The sequence below is a fragment of the Aristolochia californica genome, unplaced genomic scaffold, assembly GCF_029961685.1.
Source record: "Aristolochia californica isolate CCGP_79_NKW_82.1479 unplaced genomic scaffold, dmAriCali1.0.hap1 SCAF_14, whole genome shotgun sequence".
In the NCBI taxonomy this organism is placed as follows: domain Eukaryota; kingdom Viridiplantae; phylum Streptophyta; class Magnoliopsida; order Piperales; family Aristolochiaceae; genus Aristolochia; species Aristolochia californica.
In genome coordinates, this window is record NW_027181815.1 from 27264431 (window position 1) to 27282423 (window position 17993).

Below are 17993 nucleotides of genomic sequence, written 5' to 3' on the forward strand. Positions count from 1 at the left end.
AATTTTTCCCAACATTTCTCGGAAATATGATTAGTCCTACCACAATAAACACATTTCCGATCCCCACTATCATTTCGGCCACGGCCACGGCCACGGGTTGTGTAAGAGTGATCTCTACCTCTATTATTACCACCATGAAACTGACCATCAGGCTTACCAGTAGAAGATTGAAGGTTAAGAGTAGCTGCTTCTGAGAGAGCTCCACTTGACTCATTCTTATTTACAACTGCACCTTCAACTCGAAGAACTCTGTTAAAGGCTTGCTCAAGGGTAGTCACATCCTCATTGACCAATAACTGGGCTCTAATAGCATCATACTCATGCCTCAAACCATCTAAAACGGACTATTTGAATCTGATTTTCTTTCTTATGAATGTCTTCAACATTCGTAGTAAAATGATGGAATGTACTAATCTCTTGTAGTACTCCCCTCGTCTCAGTGAAATAATCAATCACTGATCTACCTTCATGCTTCATATTAAAGAACTTCACATATAACTCATAGATCCTTGACACAAAATGGAAGCCAATGTAGTCCACATTGCCTTAGCAGTACTGCAACTCAAAGTTTGTTCACTAAATCTGGATTCCATATTGTTGGCCAATCAAGCCATTATTAAATTATCTTCTGCCACCCAATCTTCAGTAACAGGAGGATCATCATTTATATATTTTGTCATTCTTCTGGCCCTCAGATACATCAAAACTGATCTAGACCAGTTTGCATAATTCGATTAATTCAACCCGATGGTAGTTATCTGAATAGACTGTGAGAATTTCACATCTAAGCTCTCAGCGGTCCTCTGGACAGCAACCCGTGTACTAGAATCAGCCATTAAATATCACCAAACACCACAATTCAATACTCTAGGGCATCAATTAACCAAAGGGAAGCATTTTTCCCAAATTTCTATGCTTGCGTAGTCAAGTGGGCCCCACACCGAATTCAATTAGGGCAATTCAGCACCCAATTCATTCAATTTAGAACCAATAGTGATCAATTCTAGCAATAGAGACCATAAATCGATGAAAGAATGACCTAATTGCAAGAAACCAGGATGACATAGACTATATGGATGCTGATGCAAGCATTGGGTTGATAACGTAGGCAGATATGATAAATTTCCTCAAATTGGGATCATCAAACACTAAATCCCAACAATTAATCAAATAGAAGCAGTAATCATTAGCCAATAGGCTAAGATAGGCAGAAAAAGGGAAAAAAATGGAATTTTTACCCTACCAGTTCAGAAATATGGGAAAAACATTCAAGAAAATTGCTGAAAATGGAGAGACGATCTACAAAATCGAAAGAAACTTGCCCAAGACTTGCGTTACTGCTTTGATACCATGTTGGAAAATGGGCCCAAACCCACACAACCAAGGAAGGCCCACACGTCCTAGTGTGTGGAAGATGGGTTTATGCCTATAGATCAAGGAGAAGGCTCACAGGCCCACACAGTGGTGGCATTATGGTAAATAAAGAGTCATCTCATAAAGATGGCACTGATGTAATTAGCTTATGATTTATGTCTCTTATTCAATTTTACTAAGGTGAAGGGTATTCTTATAATATTAGTACTTTTGATATCTATAAATACAACTTAAGGGGGAGGGTTTGAAAAAGTCCATTACCCTAAAAAAAAATATCCAGTGTGCGAGGAGGCGTCCTTATCTGTGACTATAGAGTTGGCCCAAGTAGGTTTACCAAATTTTTCCCAACATTTCTCGGAAATATGATTAGTCCTACCACAATAAACACATTTCCGATCCCCACTATCATTTCGGCCACGGCCACGGCCACGGGTTGTGTAAGAGTGATCTCTACCTCTATTATTACCACCATGAAACTGACCATCAGGCTTACCAGTAGAAGATTGAAGGTTAAGAGTAGCTGCTTCTGAGAGAGCTCCACTTGACTCATTCTTATTTACAACTGCACCTTCAACTCGAAGAACTCTGTTAAAGGCTTGCTCAAGGGTAGTCACATCCTCATTGACCAATAACTGGGCTCTAATAGCATCATACTCATGCCTCAAACCATCTAAAACGGACTATTTGAATCTGATTTTCTTTCTTATGAATGTCTTCAACATTCGTAGTAAAATGATGGAATGTACTAATCTCTTGTAGTACTCCCCTCGTCTCAGTGAAATAATCAATCACTGATCTACCTTCATGCTTCATATTAAAGAACTTCACATATAACTCATAGATCCTTGACACAAAATGGAAGCCAATGTAGTCCACATTGCCTTAGCAGTACTGCAACTCAAAGTTTGTTCACTAAATCTGGATTCCATATTGTTGGCCAATCAAGCCATTATTAAATTATCTTCTGCCACCCAATCTTCAGTAACAGGAGGATCATCATTTATATATTTTGTCATTCTTCTGGCCCTCAGATACATCAAAACTGATCTAGACCAGTTTGCATAATTCGATTAATTCAACCCGATGGTAGTTATCTGAATAGACTGTGAGAATTTCACATCTAAGCTCTCAGCGGTCCTCTGGACAGCAACCCGTGTACTAGAATCAGCCATTAAATATCACCAAACACCACAATTCAATACTCTAGGGCATCAATTAACCAAAGGGAAGCATTTTTCCCAAATTTCTATGCTTGCGTAGTCAAGTGGGCCCCACACCGAATTCAATTAGGGCAATTCAGCACCCAATTCATTCAATTTAGAACCAATAGTGATCAATTCTAGCAATAGAGACCATAAATCGATGAAAGAATGACCTAATTGCAAGAAACCAGGATGACATAGACTATATGGATGCTGATGCAAGCATTGGGTTGATAACGTAGGCAGATATGATAAATTTCCTCAAATTGGGATCATCAAACACTAAATCCCAACAATTAATCAAATAGAAGCAGTAATCATTAGCCAATAGGCTAAGATAGGCAGAAAAAGGGAAAAAAATGGAATTTTTACCCTACCAGTTCAGAAATATGGGAAAAACATTCAAGAAAATTGCTGAAAATGGAGAGACGATCTACAAAATCGAAAGAAACTTGCCCAAGACTTGCGTTACTGCTTTGATACCATGTTGGAAAATGGGCCCAAACCCACACAACCAAGGAAGGCCCACACGTCCTAGTGTGTGGAAGATGGGTTTATGCCTATAGATCAAGGAGAAGGCTCACAGGCCCACACAGTGGTGGCATTATGGTAAATAAAGAGTCATCTCATAAAGATGGCACTGATGTAATTAGCTTATGATTTATGTCTCTTATTCAATTTTACTAAGGTGAAGGGTATTCTTATAATATTAGTACTTTTGATATCTATAAATACAACTTAAGGGGGAGGGTTTGAAAAAGTCCATTACCCTAAAAAAAAATATCCAGTGTGCGAGGAGGCGTCCTTATCTGTGACTATAGAGTTGGCCCAAGTAGGTTTACCAAATTTTTCCCAACATTTCTCGGAAATATGATTAGTCCTACCACAATAAACACATTTCCGATCCCCACTATCATTTCGGCCACGGCCACGGGTTGTGTAAGAGTGATCTCTACCTCTATTATTACCACCATGAAACTAACCATCAGGCTTACCAGTAGAAGATTGAAGGTTAAGATTAGCTGCTTCTGAGAGAGCTCCACTTGACTCATTCTTATTTACAACTGCACCTTCAACTCGAAGAACTCTGTTAAAGGCTTGCTCAAGGGTAGTCACATCCTCATTGACCAATAACTGGGCTCTAATAGCATCATACTCATGCCCCAAACCATCTAAAACGAACTATTTGAATCTGATTTTCTTTCTTATGAATGTCTTCAACATTCGTAGTAAAATGATGGAATGTACTAATCTCTTGTAGTACTCCCCTCGTCTCAGTGAAATAATCTATCACTGATCTACCTTCATGCTTCATATTAAAGAACTTCACATATAACTCATAGATCCTTGACACAAAATGGAAGCCAATGTAGTCCACATTGCCTTAGCAATACTGCAACTCAAAGTTTGTTCACTAAATCTGGATTCCATATTGTTGGCCAATCAAGCCATTATTAAATTATCTTCTGCCACCCAATCTTCAGTAACAGGGGGATCATCATTTATATATTTTGTCATTCTTCTGGCCCTCAGATACATCAAAACTGATCTAGACCAGTTTGCATAATTCGATTAATTCAACCCGATGGTAGTTATCTGAATAGACTGTGAGAATTTCACATCTAAGCTCTCAGCGGTCCTCTGGACAGCAACCCGTGTACTAGAATCAGCCATTAAATATCACCAAACACCACAATTCAATACTCTAGGGCATCAATTAACCAAAGGGAAGCATTTTTCCCAAATTTCTATGCTTGCGTAGTCAAGTGGGCCCCACACCGAATTCAATTAAGGCAATTCAACACCCAATTCATTCAATTTAGAACCAATAGTGATCAATTCTAGCAATAGAGACCATAAATCAATGAAAGAATGACCTAATTGCAAGAAACCAGGATGACATAGACTATATGGATACTGACGCAAGCATTGGGTTGATAACGTAGGCAGATATGATAAATTTCCTCAAATTGGGATCATCAAACACTAAATCCCAACAATTAATCAAATAGAAGCAGTAATCATTAGCCAATAGGCTAAGATAGGCAGAAAAAGGGGAAAAAATGGAATTTTTACCCTACCAGTTCAGAAATATGGGAAAAACATTCAAGAAAATTGCTGAAAATGGAGAGACGATCTACAAAATCGAAAGAAACTTGCCCAAGACTTGCGTTACTGCTTTGATACCATGTTGGAAAATGGGCCCAAACCCACACAACCAAGGAAGGCCCACACGTCCTAGTGTGTGGAAGATGGGTTTATGCCTATAGATCAAGGAGAAGGCTCACAGGCCCACACAGTGGTGGCATTATGGTAAATAAAGAGTCATCTCATAAAGATGGCACTGATGTAATTAGTTTATGATTTATGTCTCTTATTCACTCTTACCTAAAAGAAAAAAAAAGTAAAAAGTAAACCCTACAACTCGAGAAACAGATACATCATCCAGCATATAGGCCTCCCTTCTCATATCCTGAACCCTAATCTCCCTCTTCTTTTCTCCAAATTCGTCACTCTTCCTTTTCTCCTCCTAAACCGTCTCTCCACAACTCTTCTTTTTCTTCTCACCCCTTAATCCTCTTCTATTGCGATTATACATAATGAAATCCTAAGTTTCAACATAGTATCGGAGTGGGTACTCATATATGGGCCTACACCTAAATTATCCACTTGTAGAGTCATAAAAGAGGGCATATACCCTAAATTATCCACTTGTAGAGACACAAAAGAGGGCATACACTTAAAATTATCCACTTATAGAGCCACAAAAGAGGGCCTACACATAAATTATCCACTTGTAGAGCCACAAAAAGAGGGCTTACACCTCAAACTTATCCACATGTTGAACCACAAAAGAGGGCATACACCTAAAAGTATCCACTTGTAAAGCCACAAAAGAGAGCATACACCTAAATTATCCACTTGTAGAGCGACAAAAGAGGGCCTACACGTGAGGGGGAGTGTTAAGGAATAGTCCCACATGGAGTAGTGAGTACAAAGATCTTGAATTTATTAACTGGGAAAGAGGTTTCCTAAGTTGGCTCATCATTTGGACCCAAGTTTACACTTATCAACTGAAAGATAGACCATGATAAAGTCAAATATGGTCGAAATTTTGATACCGTTGCTAGTCCATTACTGGTTTCTGAATCTCCAAACAACACCAATATTAAGCAACATGCACAGAATCCAAGGAAAAATTGAACCAGTTAAGTATCCAATACTTTACATTATCCTTTGGAATATAGTATAGTTATCCAATACATTACATTAACCATTATAATAAAGAAAACTGAACAACCACGCATATAGGCACAAATAACTACAGTTTTACATTCATTTGCCAACTTACTTAAACAATAATTATGCGTGTGTGCTAGAGAACAAGGAAAAGCACATATGCATTTTTTGTTTTTTAAATGGAGATGACAGAAATGTAAGAGAGAGGACTTAATCCTCAATGAATGAGGACTAGAATAAAACACATTAGTTTAGAGAACAATTTTCAATTCCTCGTCACCATTATCAGCAATTTAATCAGATTTTTTCAATATTTACCATGTAAACTATAGTTTTTTTTAAAAAATAGTGCTGAGAATTGTATAAAACAGACCAAGTTAGCTATAGTGAAACTCCATGTTATGGTTAGTACAGCCATAACAGGATGTAGGCAACAAGCTCTGCCCACTTGCTGCCAAGAACAGACATGAAAAACCTGACACCTAATAACTAAAGTGCTTTATAGAAGGTTTCAACACTTGTGAAATCATTGAACCGGTTAAATGATTTAATTCAAGTTATTCAACAACAATTTATCATTCCATGGATTACTTGTGGCAACATAACATATCTGTTATCATTCAAGTGAAAGTAGTCATAACTGCTTTTCAAAAAAGGTAATCACAAACTCACCAAACTGTTGTTTGACTTCTGGACTGCTTAAATCAAAGTTTTTTAAGGAATCCATTACCCGATTGTCCCATTCTGTGCTTCCACCCATATTATTTCTGAAAACAAAGCAACATTTGAATTTAGCAGGACACAGCAAACAAACAATTTTATAGAAGTTTTGACTGGAATAAATAATAGAAGCCTATCAGCATGGAGCAAGAGCTTGAAAAAATTCTAGGACAAACTATCTTGTTTAACAATTTAGATTTGTTCAACGTCACCATAACAATTCCAATGTGGAAATGGCTGCAATGGTTGTAATGGGAGGCTCCCTTAGTTTGTAATTTTCTTCTTTTTAATACATTACCACTTTTATCAAAAAAAATGTGGAAATGGCTGCACAGATGTCAATATGCAAAGACCATATAAACTGAGAAAAACTGGTAACAAGTAATTCAAATGCATGGTAATTCTTTGAAGCCACATATTTAAAGACAATCAAGATCAATTTTCAAATATCTGAAATCCACAGTTTAAAAGTAGAAACATATCAGTCCACTGTGGATTCTGACAGCAAGTCGGTTCCTCATTTTAGAACTGGTGGCACAGGTGTTAAACCACTGGGTCCCATAATTTTCTCATGCAAATGAGTATTACAATTGCAAGGACGACCAGCATTTTATGTCATCCACAAAAAATGTCTGGATTTCCTATAAAATGTGAACCAATATCTAGATTAAAGGAAAAAACCTTCACACCCTGTGATCACAGTTACCGACTGTATCATCAATGCGGAACTCAACCAACATCTAGTAACTTAACAAGAAAGAAGACATGAGACAGAATTGGCCTGCCATGACATGAACCAAATTATCTTTTTCTAACAAATAAACAATCATTGTTTCCGCCCCTCCTCTAGTCTTGCAATCTCAAACAAACAAAACGCCAAAAAAAAAAACAATCAATGTTTCAAAGAGGATTTGACATCAACATTCAATATCAGTAAAAGAAAAATCTTACAGCATATCTTGCAACTGTTGACGGTACTGTGGATTTTGCAGCATCCCTGAAAAAATATAGTTCAATACAGCAGATCACTACCACACAAGTTGTCCTGAAGGTTAAACTAAGACCTCATATGCATTATATGAAAAAACTGCAGATAGAAAGAACAATAATGGCTTGTTTAATTCAATCATTGTTCATCGCAGAAAAGCTCTTTGCAGAGAGGAAAAAGAAATTAGATAGAAAAATTTTGCTCCATGAGATTTCTTTCCCTTTAAAAAAAAAAGATGCTGATTTTTATAAAGAGAAAGCTCAATCGAGCAAATTACAAGGGTGGGAAGCTTTCCCAAACAATGAAAAATTGTTGGGAGGTTCCGAATTTTTCCAATTTATTAGCCAAAGAATTGGCTGATCGAGAAATTCTTTCCCAAACAATGAAAGATTGTTGGGAGGTTCCGAATTTTGCCAATTTATCAGCCAAAGAATTGGCTGATCGAGAAATTCTTTCCCTCTCTTTAACAGACTCTATTTGTCATAGGGATTCAAAGAAAATTCCAAAATAAGAAATTGCTGAAAAGTATTTTCTGGGCTTTAATCTAAATTAGAGTGCCTAAACAACTGAAGAGAACAAATTAAAATTCCACACTATAGATGCAGATGCAGAACAACATTAACAATAAGATGGTGCTCTGTGACCAGACTTAGGGCAATCATTAGCCATCACCTGTGCTTGAAAGTAATTGCTTTGCAGCTCAAAACTGGGTCGACTCATACAATATTCAAGTTGACCCATGAGATGTTAAACATAGGCCCAGATCATTTTGAGAGAGCATAAAAATGCAGCTAAAAAAAAGATAGTGGCTTACATTTGAAAGTAGAAGGGTTTCTCATCTCCTCAGGTAAATAGCTGCCCAAAATATAATAAATAAATAAAAGAAAGAAAAAACATATCAGAAAGACTGAAGGGAGGAAAATGTTAAAACCCAATCAGACAGTAGTATCAACACTAACAAATACCCCGGCATACAAATTAATTTATTCATCGATATCACGACAATATATATCCTTTTTTCCTGATTGAAAACAGGATATCAAACTAAAGACATTCACATGATTCCTAAGTGCCGAGGAATGCAAAAGGTATGCTAATTAAGGATGGGCCATTGATACAATTCATAATGATACAAATTGAAAACAGAGAATTATCATATAATAAATGATGCGAGACGAATACGTGATGCGGCGTGAATTTTAATTGACGTATCAGATATCAGCAATTGGGAACGAGAAATAAGAGAATTGAGAAGAATAATTTAGAAGAAGAAGAAGAGGGAGAAGAAGAGGAAAGGGGAGGGAGAGGGAGATATCAAAAATTCATTATCAAAACTGAATTCAACATTCTATTATAACCTATAAATAACTAAAATTAAAATTTTAAATTCAAAATAGATAAGATCACTATCTGATCAAATCCAATAAAATAAGAAAAGATAAACTAAAATTTAAATTGAAATTTAAAATTCAAAATAGATAAGATCACTATTTGATCAAATCCAGTAAAATCAGGAAAGATAAAATAAAATAATTTTAACCATAATTGGAGAGTCCACTAGGATCCAATGGGCATACTGGCATCCCCACCAATGAATGAGTGAGAAAGGGTAGAAAATGGGGTGAAATGTAGTTGATACCAATTCTAGAAGGTACCCATGTCCTAATTCTGCAAAACAGAGTAATTTGGGCATGGATTTGGCTTCCTTAGAAGTAGGCCAGCCTTCTCTTTTATTACATCTTTCATTCTCAAAAAAATTACAAATTTGCCCTTACATAATTAAAGACTGAATCAAAACCTACTTTGTTTTTTTAGCAAAACCTATTGCTTGCAAATTAACTGATCATTCCAAGAGATTGATTGATCAAAGGTTCTACAAAAAACGTGCTGCTCTCTGGTTTATCGAACAATAACAAGACTAATGATCCATCAATGCCCAAAGTGAAACACATAACAACTAAGGTTAAAAAACATATGAGCTAATCTAATGGACCAGATAGGTATCTTCCCGCCTTGGACGAAATCAAAATACTGCAGCACTAGCCAGGCACCTTGCTACCCCGCCTTGTGTCAGATTTTCCTTTGGATTACCAGCCTTAGATAACTTGCAGCTCCGTGGAAACCTGGGTCCTGACCCCACTTGCCCACACTACAATACCGTGACCCCACTTACCCACACTACAATTCTGATAGTGAGACCGTCAGCCACCTCCACATTCACTGCCAATATGCTTGGAAGGTGTGGTCCATCTTACTTGATTGAATCGGCCTGCAATTGTGCGCCACTCTTGACATTCCATCCACCCTCCAATCAGCATGATCCTTCAATGTAGCTGCCTAGGGTTCATCCTTTGGTGTGGAAAGAAAGAAAGAACCAGTGTTTCAAATGCAAATGCAGAAGCGTCGATCTCTGAAACAATTGTTAGCCATGCTTCCTCTAGGCTGCTCACAAGGAAGTAGTTCCAGCAACTTCAGGACACAACTTTGAACAACAAATGGCATAATGTGGCTCAGATGCGCCTCTCATCCAGAGCACCGAACAGGCCTCAAATTAAATTTTGATGGCAATGCTCTTGGGTGACCGGGCCCTACTGGCTTAGGTGGTGCCATCCACAATTTTGAGGGTACTCTTCTTACTGCATATGTTGGACTATTGGGCATCTCAGACTCCACCACTACTGAACTCGTCGGTGTTCTCCAATGTCTCACCATCTATCACCACCGCTTCTCCGAGCCATTGATTGTGAAAGGTGACTACAAAGTAGTAATTGATTGGTGTGCAAATGCTAAGGAGCCGCCTTGAAGGCATTGAGCAACCTATTATGACATCTATACTATTTCTTCCATCTTATGTTACACTTGGAATCATATCCCCCATTTAGCAAATTCCTTTGCTGACGGCCAAGCCAAAATAAGAACCTCCCTTCAATCCTTGTTGTAATGGGAGAGTATCCCTAATTTGTATTTCTCTCCTCTTAATATATTCACATCATATTAAAGAAAAAAAAACGAAACTTTATATCAGAAATTATATATCCAAAGAAAGATTGATGAGACTAATGTGTAACACAAAAAAGGATTTTTCATTTTGATTTTCTACAGAGAGAAAGCAACATCAAAAGAAGCATAGGTCATTCTGGCAGCAGGTTTCAAGCAACAGGTTACGAGCAGCAACACGATTTTTTCTTATCTGTCTATGCTAGTGGCAACACGTCCTCTGGAGAACAAAAAGGTTGCTGCCTATTTTGATGAAATCAGCTCCCATAGTGCTGCCATGGATAAAAGAAGGTCTAGAACTGAGGAAAAAATTTCAAAGATCGAGGCGACCATGAGAAACATCAAGTAAACCTTAATGGAGTTAATATTACAATTCCAGTATGAAATAAAGGCAGACCAGACCCAAATTGATGCTCAAGAGGCCCCCACCACTCATGCTGCCATCCACCACCCGTCGCCCCTTCCCTATGCTACCCTTACTCCTATGCCCCCACCCATACTTCCTACTCACCCAACCCTAGCCACTTGTCACATGCAACACTACCGCACTCCCAAGTCTATGTGACCAACTCCCATGCAACCCCTAACTCTTCACACGTCCATGCCTTCAACCCCCCTGCAAACCATCACACCCATCACCCTCGGCCTCCATCCTTTTTCTCACTGCCAGCCATGCCTCAACCTCCCCAAATTTAAGAACACTGAGATGGGAGATAATTTTCCAGCTTATCAACAAGAGGCTTATTAGCCAAACTCATGGTTTCGTCCAGCCCAGGAGCACCCATCTTGATCCCCTATCATGTCAGTATGACAATCAGAAAGTAAGTTGCTTTATAGTTGGTCCAAAAGTTGAGCTCCTCACACCAGTCGAAACTTCGAACTGGTTGCTGAAATTTTTTCCTTGCACACACAAAGTGTTGTCGGACTTTTTATGCACAAGGTTGCATGTCTTTTTAGTATCCTTTCCAGTCGCTTATAACACCGTCCGTTAGAGCTTAAACCTTTTGGTGGTCAATGAATCACGTAGACCTCCGCTCTCCTTTGGGTGTAGACGTCTTTAACAATGCCAGCCCATGGGAAGGATTATAACCACACCAATGGTCACATCCAAACCTTCAGGTCGAGGTTCCTCAAGAAGAGGTGGAATTTCAGTATCCAAGTAATGTAGGGGTAAATTAGTAAAAAGGGTAGAGGAGGGCAAATGGTCATTAAAATTTTACTAGAAGGGTAAGCAGTCTAGAAATTGGGATTTGAATTGATGTCTGAATTTAGAAAGTAGTTAGCATCTAAGTTGGTTTAGGAGTTCCAATCTTTACATGTTAAGTGACGCCAAAGTTTAAGAGCTAGTGTGTCAGTTAGCTTAAGATTAGTTAATTTCCATTTCCCATTCAAACTCCATGTAGTCTTTTATTTAATGAATGCTTAAATAGAGTGTATTATACTTGGGTAAAACCTAATTCTCTTCCTCTCTCTCTCTCTCTCTCTTCTGTTCTCCAACTCGTCCAAACCATAACCTCTTCTTCTCTTTTCTTCTCTCCTCTATCTTTTTCAGAATTCGAGTTCACAACATTTTTAAGGCCTCTAATGCTAGAAAGAGAATCTTCCTAAGTCATTTCTTGTTCTGGTGCTTCCATCCCGGTTAGGCAGCTCCACTCTTTCTATGATGTGATGATGCACTTGTGCTCTGCCTTTACATATGATGAAATCAGGTTTTAAGATCAGCCAATCATGTTGTTGATGTCTTAGCTAAGTCAGGTGTCACAAGATCATGTTTATCTGTTGGAGATTCTCTCTCCGTTGGTGTCTAAGAACTCTCCTCTCCTCTCCCCTCTTCATTGTGTACTCCTTTCATTTATTTATTTTTCATTTATTAGTGATTCACCATTTTCAAAAAAAAAATATAAAAATAGAACACAAGATATAAAACATAATTATGTATTTAAGCTCTTTCTGACTAAAGAATCTTTGAATTAAGTCTCCTCTATATTAAAGACAGAATTTTTTTTTTAACTTACTTGAGCAGGGATTAAAAAATCACAACGTTACCGCATTCTCAATTAAAGTAAATGGACAATCAGATATGAAATAACCTTTAACCAAATTTGTTCCATTTAATAAATGAGATCAAGGTAAACATGTATAAACTTACACATGTAAAGATTTCTGTTCCATATCATTACTTAAATGGACAAGTTTTTTTGTTTTTAGAAAATGAGTAATTTGATGAAGTAAAAAAGGCAAGGAGAAGGGAACATTAAAAAGGGGGGTATCTAGAAATAAGAGATTGAAAGGAGACCCCCTCTTTAGCAAGAGAATCAGCTAAACTATTAGCTGATCTAGGAGTACGACTCCATATACAAACAGAAAAATAAATAAATAAAAAGAAAAAAATATCTTGGATTTCATGAAAGTAATGCCAAACACACCCTAAATAGACACGTAAAACGATAGAACAGATAATCAAGTAAAAGTGCCACCCATAATGGCTGATAGTATGAGGATTTCCTTGTCTCAATTTTTAAATATCATCTGGTTAAATGGAGTAGGGTCTGAAAGCCCAAATCCATTGGAGGGCTTGAAATTGAGCTTTTTTTAAAAAAAAATATTGATTACACACACACACTTACACCTGGTGATACTTAAACTCAAGACTTCAAACATGAAACCCCTCATGTGACCATTATGACAAAGGCCCAAGTCACTAGAATAAAGCATATTAAAAGCATGAACTTTCTTGACAAATAGCTATGGAAGTATGGTAGTGAAAAGAATATGAAATGGAGAAGAGTCAACATGTGTAAAAGGAAAAGATTTCCTCCTCTACTCACTCCCATCTATGCTTCAAGTTTTTTAAATCTATCTGTAAACTTACAATATATTTTGATGATGGATTCACCATTCATGCTAGGGATGGTGAATTTCTTTTGGCTTGTTACATGGGTAAGGGGTAATCACTTTTCTTCAGCCTTTACTTCATTATTTAGATACGTCAGAGATCAAAACAGTACATTTATGAAGTGTCAAACATTTCTTGGTGGCACATCTTTATAAGTGCTCACAGGTTTGCAAACACTCTAGCAAAGATATTATTGTTGTAGACAACACTGTTCCTATTTTATTTTTCTTCTTTTTGATGTGTATATTCCTTTTGATATAATCTTCTCCACTTAGAGTAGTTTCCTTTAATGAAATCACACTTCTCATTACATTCAAAAAAAAAGAAAAAAAAATTGCAGCACTTCTCTAGCCCTAATCCTAATGTTCCAGAAAGGATACAAACAATACAGACAGAAAACATCCCCAAAAGAGGAAGTGATGAAAGCATGCCTGTACATCTAGAAATCATGAGTATTCCAAAATAAAAATAAAAAATACACATGAAGCTAGAGTTAGGCCTCCATCAACAAACAAGATACCTATCACAAGAAAACAAAGGACTACATTCATCTAGATTATCATTGAAAGATTTTATTATGTATTTGTGGAATAGCATGATAAATGTTAAAAAAAGGATGTATGAAATAAACAAAAAGCCTACATGCATTTTGAAAGTAAGAAAAAGGAAAAACATATAGTCCTATGATACTACCTTAAACCTCAATATTTGGAAATAAAATGATCATTATCAGAAAAAAGAAAAAAAAAGTTAACAAAACTGAGAAATTAATAGGTGATATTTACTCGCATAAGAGAGAGAGAAGCTCACTTACGGATAGACCATTTTCTGCACAGTTGGATCTTCCATCATTTTCTCCAAAGCTTCCACGGAGAGGTTAGGACTAGATGTTCCTGTTGATGAACAGTCTGCTTTACTTAAATATTCGAAAGAAGACAATCATGACACTGATTTTGTTTTTTGAAAATGGTGATATGCTTTTATTAAATTAAGATGAGAAAACGGAGGCCTCCGCATAGTGTACACAATATAGTACAGGCTAGCTCAAAGTGAGTGTGAGGGCAAGAGATGGCCCAAAGACCAGACATTCCCTAGAAACTCCATCTTTGGCAAGGTTGTCTAAAATTGAGTTTGCTGATCTTGGTACCTTTCTCCAAGCAATATACCACTCGGATGAAAGGTCAGTTACTTCATCTAATATGTGCCTTAGATTCTAAGGGAGAGATGATATGACATCTTTCAGAAAACAGCAAACACAGGCAGGTCAAAAATCTCGAGATCTACCATCAGATGCATCTCAAAAAATATTTACAACTACTGAACACGTAGAAACATGCGAGTATGATTAAGCAGTGAACAGGGAACTGCATCAAGGAGAAATCTGCTAGGGGACAACGAGAGAAAATATTTGTTTGCTGGCAGAGCTAATTCATAGGGCAGTGGAAGTTAATAAATGGGGAAGAGAAAAGGTAATTAACCACATAATCAAATTTAATACAATCTCTCTGCTTCTCAGAATTGAGCAGTTTATAGAACAAAGTCCCTAAAAAAGAACTTCTTTTGCAAAGAGAAGGCATAAAAAAAAGATAAATGGATGACGAACAGAGAAATTTTGAGGGAAAAACACTGGCTGGGTAAATGGACAAGTCGATTGAAAGGTCGATTCTGCACCACAGCTTAAGTGAGACATACACTTTTCACAAACAAGAGGTATGCTTGACAGTAATGCAGTGTACAAAATTGAGATTGTAAGGTTTGTAAAGATGCATATGATTCTGAGGATCAGTTATTTATTCATTGCCCTTCTGCCTCCTCGATTTGGAATGCCATGCAGTGAAAATTTTCTTTTCACTTATGCCTTCCTCCTTCCCGGATTTAATGCTTCAGAAGGTTAAAAGACCTCTTCCCATCCAGAAGGTTAATGCAGAAGACTGCTTTTGCTAAGCGATTTCAGAAGAACAGAATAGTAGGACTTTTGAAGGAATATCTAGAATTTCCAACCCCCCGGGGAAAACTCAAAAAAATTCATTGCCAAACTACAATCAGAACACAAATATGATGAAGAGACCTGGAACCAAATGATGCAGCTTGCAAAACTAATGGGAGCCATTTACTCGGGGCCGCTCTCTAGCATCCATCGGAATTCATGGTGGGTCCACTGAATTGGTGGGGGCCCTAGTATGCCCATCAAGCCCTAGTGGACCCACCAATTATGATTAAAATTATTTTTATAATTCCTTATATTTTTAGTTTATCTTTCCTATTTGACTAGATCTGATCAGATAGTGATCTTATCTATTTTGAATTTTAAATTTTATTTTTATTTTTAGTTTATCTTTCAAGGAATAGTCCCACATGGATTAGTGAGTAGAAAGATATTGAGTTTATTAGTTGGAAAAGAGGCTTCCTACATTGGCTAGGCATTTTGGGATGGGTCTGAGACCCAACTTCACATGATATCCAAGCAAGTACTCATATGTGGGCCTCCACCCAAATTATCCACATGTAGAGCCACAAAAAGGGCTTACACGTGAGGGGGAGTGTTAAGAAATAGTCCTACATGGATTAGTGAGTAGAAAGATGTTGAATTTATTAGTTGGAAAAGAGGTTTCCTAAGTTGGCTAGTCAATTTGGGATGGGTCTTGGACCCAACTTCACAATTGGATTTGATCAAATAGTAATCTTATCTATTTTGAATTTTAAATTTCGATTTTAGTTATTTATAAGTTGTAACTTGAAGTTTATTTCAAAAAAAAAAAAACAGTATGTTGAAGGTAGCTTTGAAGATTAATTAATAAAATCCCTTGTTTTCTGGTCTATCCCTCCCCCATCTTCTTCTTCCTTCTCTATTCTTCTTCTTCTAAATTATTCTTCTCAATTCTCCTATTTCTCATTTGCCTTGTCCCGCATCAAAATTGGTGGGGGTGCTAGTATGCCCATTGGGCCCTAGTGGACCACCAATTATGGTCAAAAGTATGGTGCTGGGGGAAAATATTAGGGGTCGTTCCGAAGATGTAAACCTTTCAGATGAGCCTGACATGATTCAAAGGTATCAAGATGACAGGCAAGGGGAAGGTTGGTTTTCAAAGGCAGAGGTTTGTGGTTTGAATTTGAAATACAGGAGGTGTTGCAGAAGCATGAAGAGTGAGTTGTCAGAGTGGTGGCAGCAGCATTGAAGAGCAAGTTGGAGTGCAGTTTGGGTGGGAATCGGATCTAGTTGGGTGAGTCTCCAACGAACGAGTGAGCTGGATGAGGCCCTCCCTGTGTCCGTCCGTCGGTAATCGCTCTGCTTGATTCACTGATCGATCCTGATCTAGTAAACGTTATTCTCTGCCATAAGGTTCAGGAGAGATTGCTCAATATGTGGAGTAGATCAGGGTTGATGAGGATTCTAGCAATGTCCAGTTGGATCATGCTAGCCGTACTATCGTCCATCTGGATCAACGAGTTGAATGCACTAGCGATAAATTGGAAAACATGCTCATCCCAAAGCTTAGGTGGCATACCCATAATTTAATGCCAATGGCCAAAGATCCGATTGTAGGAGATTGGGTTCCAGTCTCGCTCACTAACCCCAATCAAATCCGTAGTAGTTGGGATTTTAGTAGCCATCCATTGATCACTAATGGATCGGAATTTGATAAGCCAATCACCAGGTCCCAAGTAGGAGCATGGAGGGTGATGGTCCAGCTCAAGCTGCTAGGCAAAACCAAAGAGACACGTCCGCTCTAGTATAGCATGAGATGTTCGTGTTGGCAATGGCTGCAAACGCTAGTTTCTCCAAACCATTGTGAAACAGTTGGGAGGAAGGATGATAGCAAGGTGTTTAAAATTTTCAGGTGGGCTTGGTTGCAGGTTTTTCTCAGCATTGGCGGAGTTTAGAGGGGAGCAATTAGTTGGGGCGGGTGATTGTGCTATTGGCTTTGCGGTTGCGGTCAGGTGGCAGGGGCAATTTGAGGCTTCGCAAATGAAGGAAATAGTTCCATCCATAATTTGAGTTGGTGGCTTTAGGGATAGAGATATGCGCCATAGTGGTGCAACCTCTATATTGAACAATTTGGTATTCTCTGGTATTCCTCAAGTGGATTGTGACAAAAGTGGGGAGCTCTATTGTCCTCAATGTGCTGGATTGGTGCGAAGCAATGGCCGCCATGAACTGGTGAATAAAATATTCGCGAGCTATCATGGGGATGGATATAAATGATCTCTTTTCTCCATTTCGGAGAATCACGCGAATACAAGGATTGGTTTTCAAATCCTTCTAGGTGATTGTGAGAAGAATGTGACCATAGGAGAAGCGGAAGTTGTTGGAGCTTAGAGGAGATGAGTCCCGGTGGGTTTTGGCACGAGTTGGTCTTCGGCGGGCAGTAGTCCATTCTCCTTCATCCTCTTCGGTTTTAGCGGTCCCCAAATTGTCACTTTGAATGCCATTCCGGAATGTCTGATGCTCGCAATCTGCATCGCGATGTTGATTCAAACTCTTAGAGCAAAGTTCCTCTTGTCTATGTTAGTCTTTATTAGTCGAGCCGTTGTCCAATACCGGTCTTCTCTATTAAGTTGTGGAGCCTAATCAACA

The 17993-nt window shown here is 38.0% G+C and overlaps 1 protein-coding gene across 1 annotated transcript in view; it reads right to left on the reverse strand.

The window, feature by feature from the left end:
- The window catches only part of LOC137950013 (protein TIC 40, chloroplastic-like), a 36967-nt gene that overhangs the window by 1952 nt on the left and 17022 nt on the right, over window positions 1-17993 (reverse strand). Inside the window, exons 8-11 of the mRNA XM_068796347.1 lie at window positions 14232-14310; window positions 8339-8379; window positions 7488-7533; window positions 6489-6583 (exon numbers count right to left, since the gene is read on the reverse strand). Coding sequence (XP_068652448.1) covers window positions 6489-6583; window positions 7488-7533; window positions 8339-8379; window positions 14232-14310 — 261 coding nt within the window. The remainder of the gene's footprint in view (window positions 1-6488; window positions 6584-7487; window positions 7534-8338; window positions 8380-14231; window positions 14311-17993) is intronic.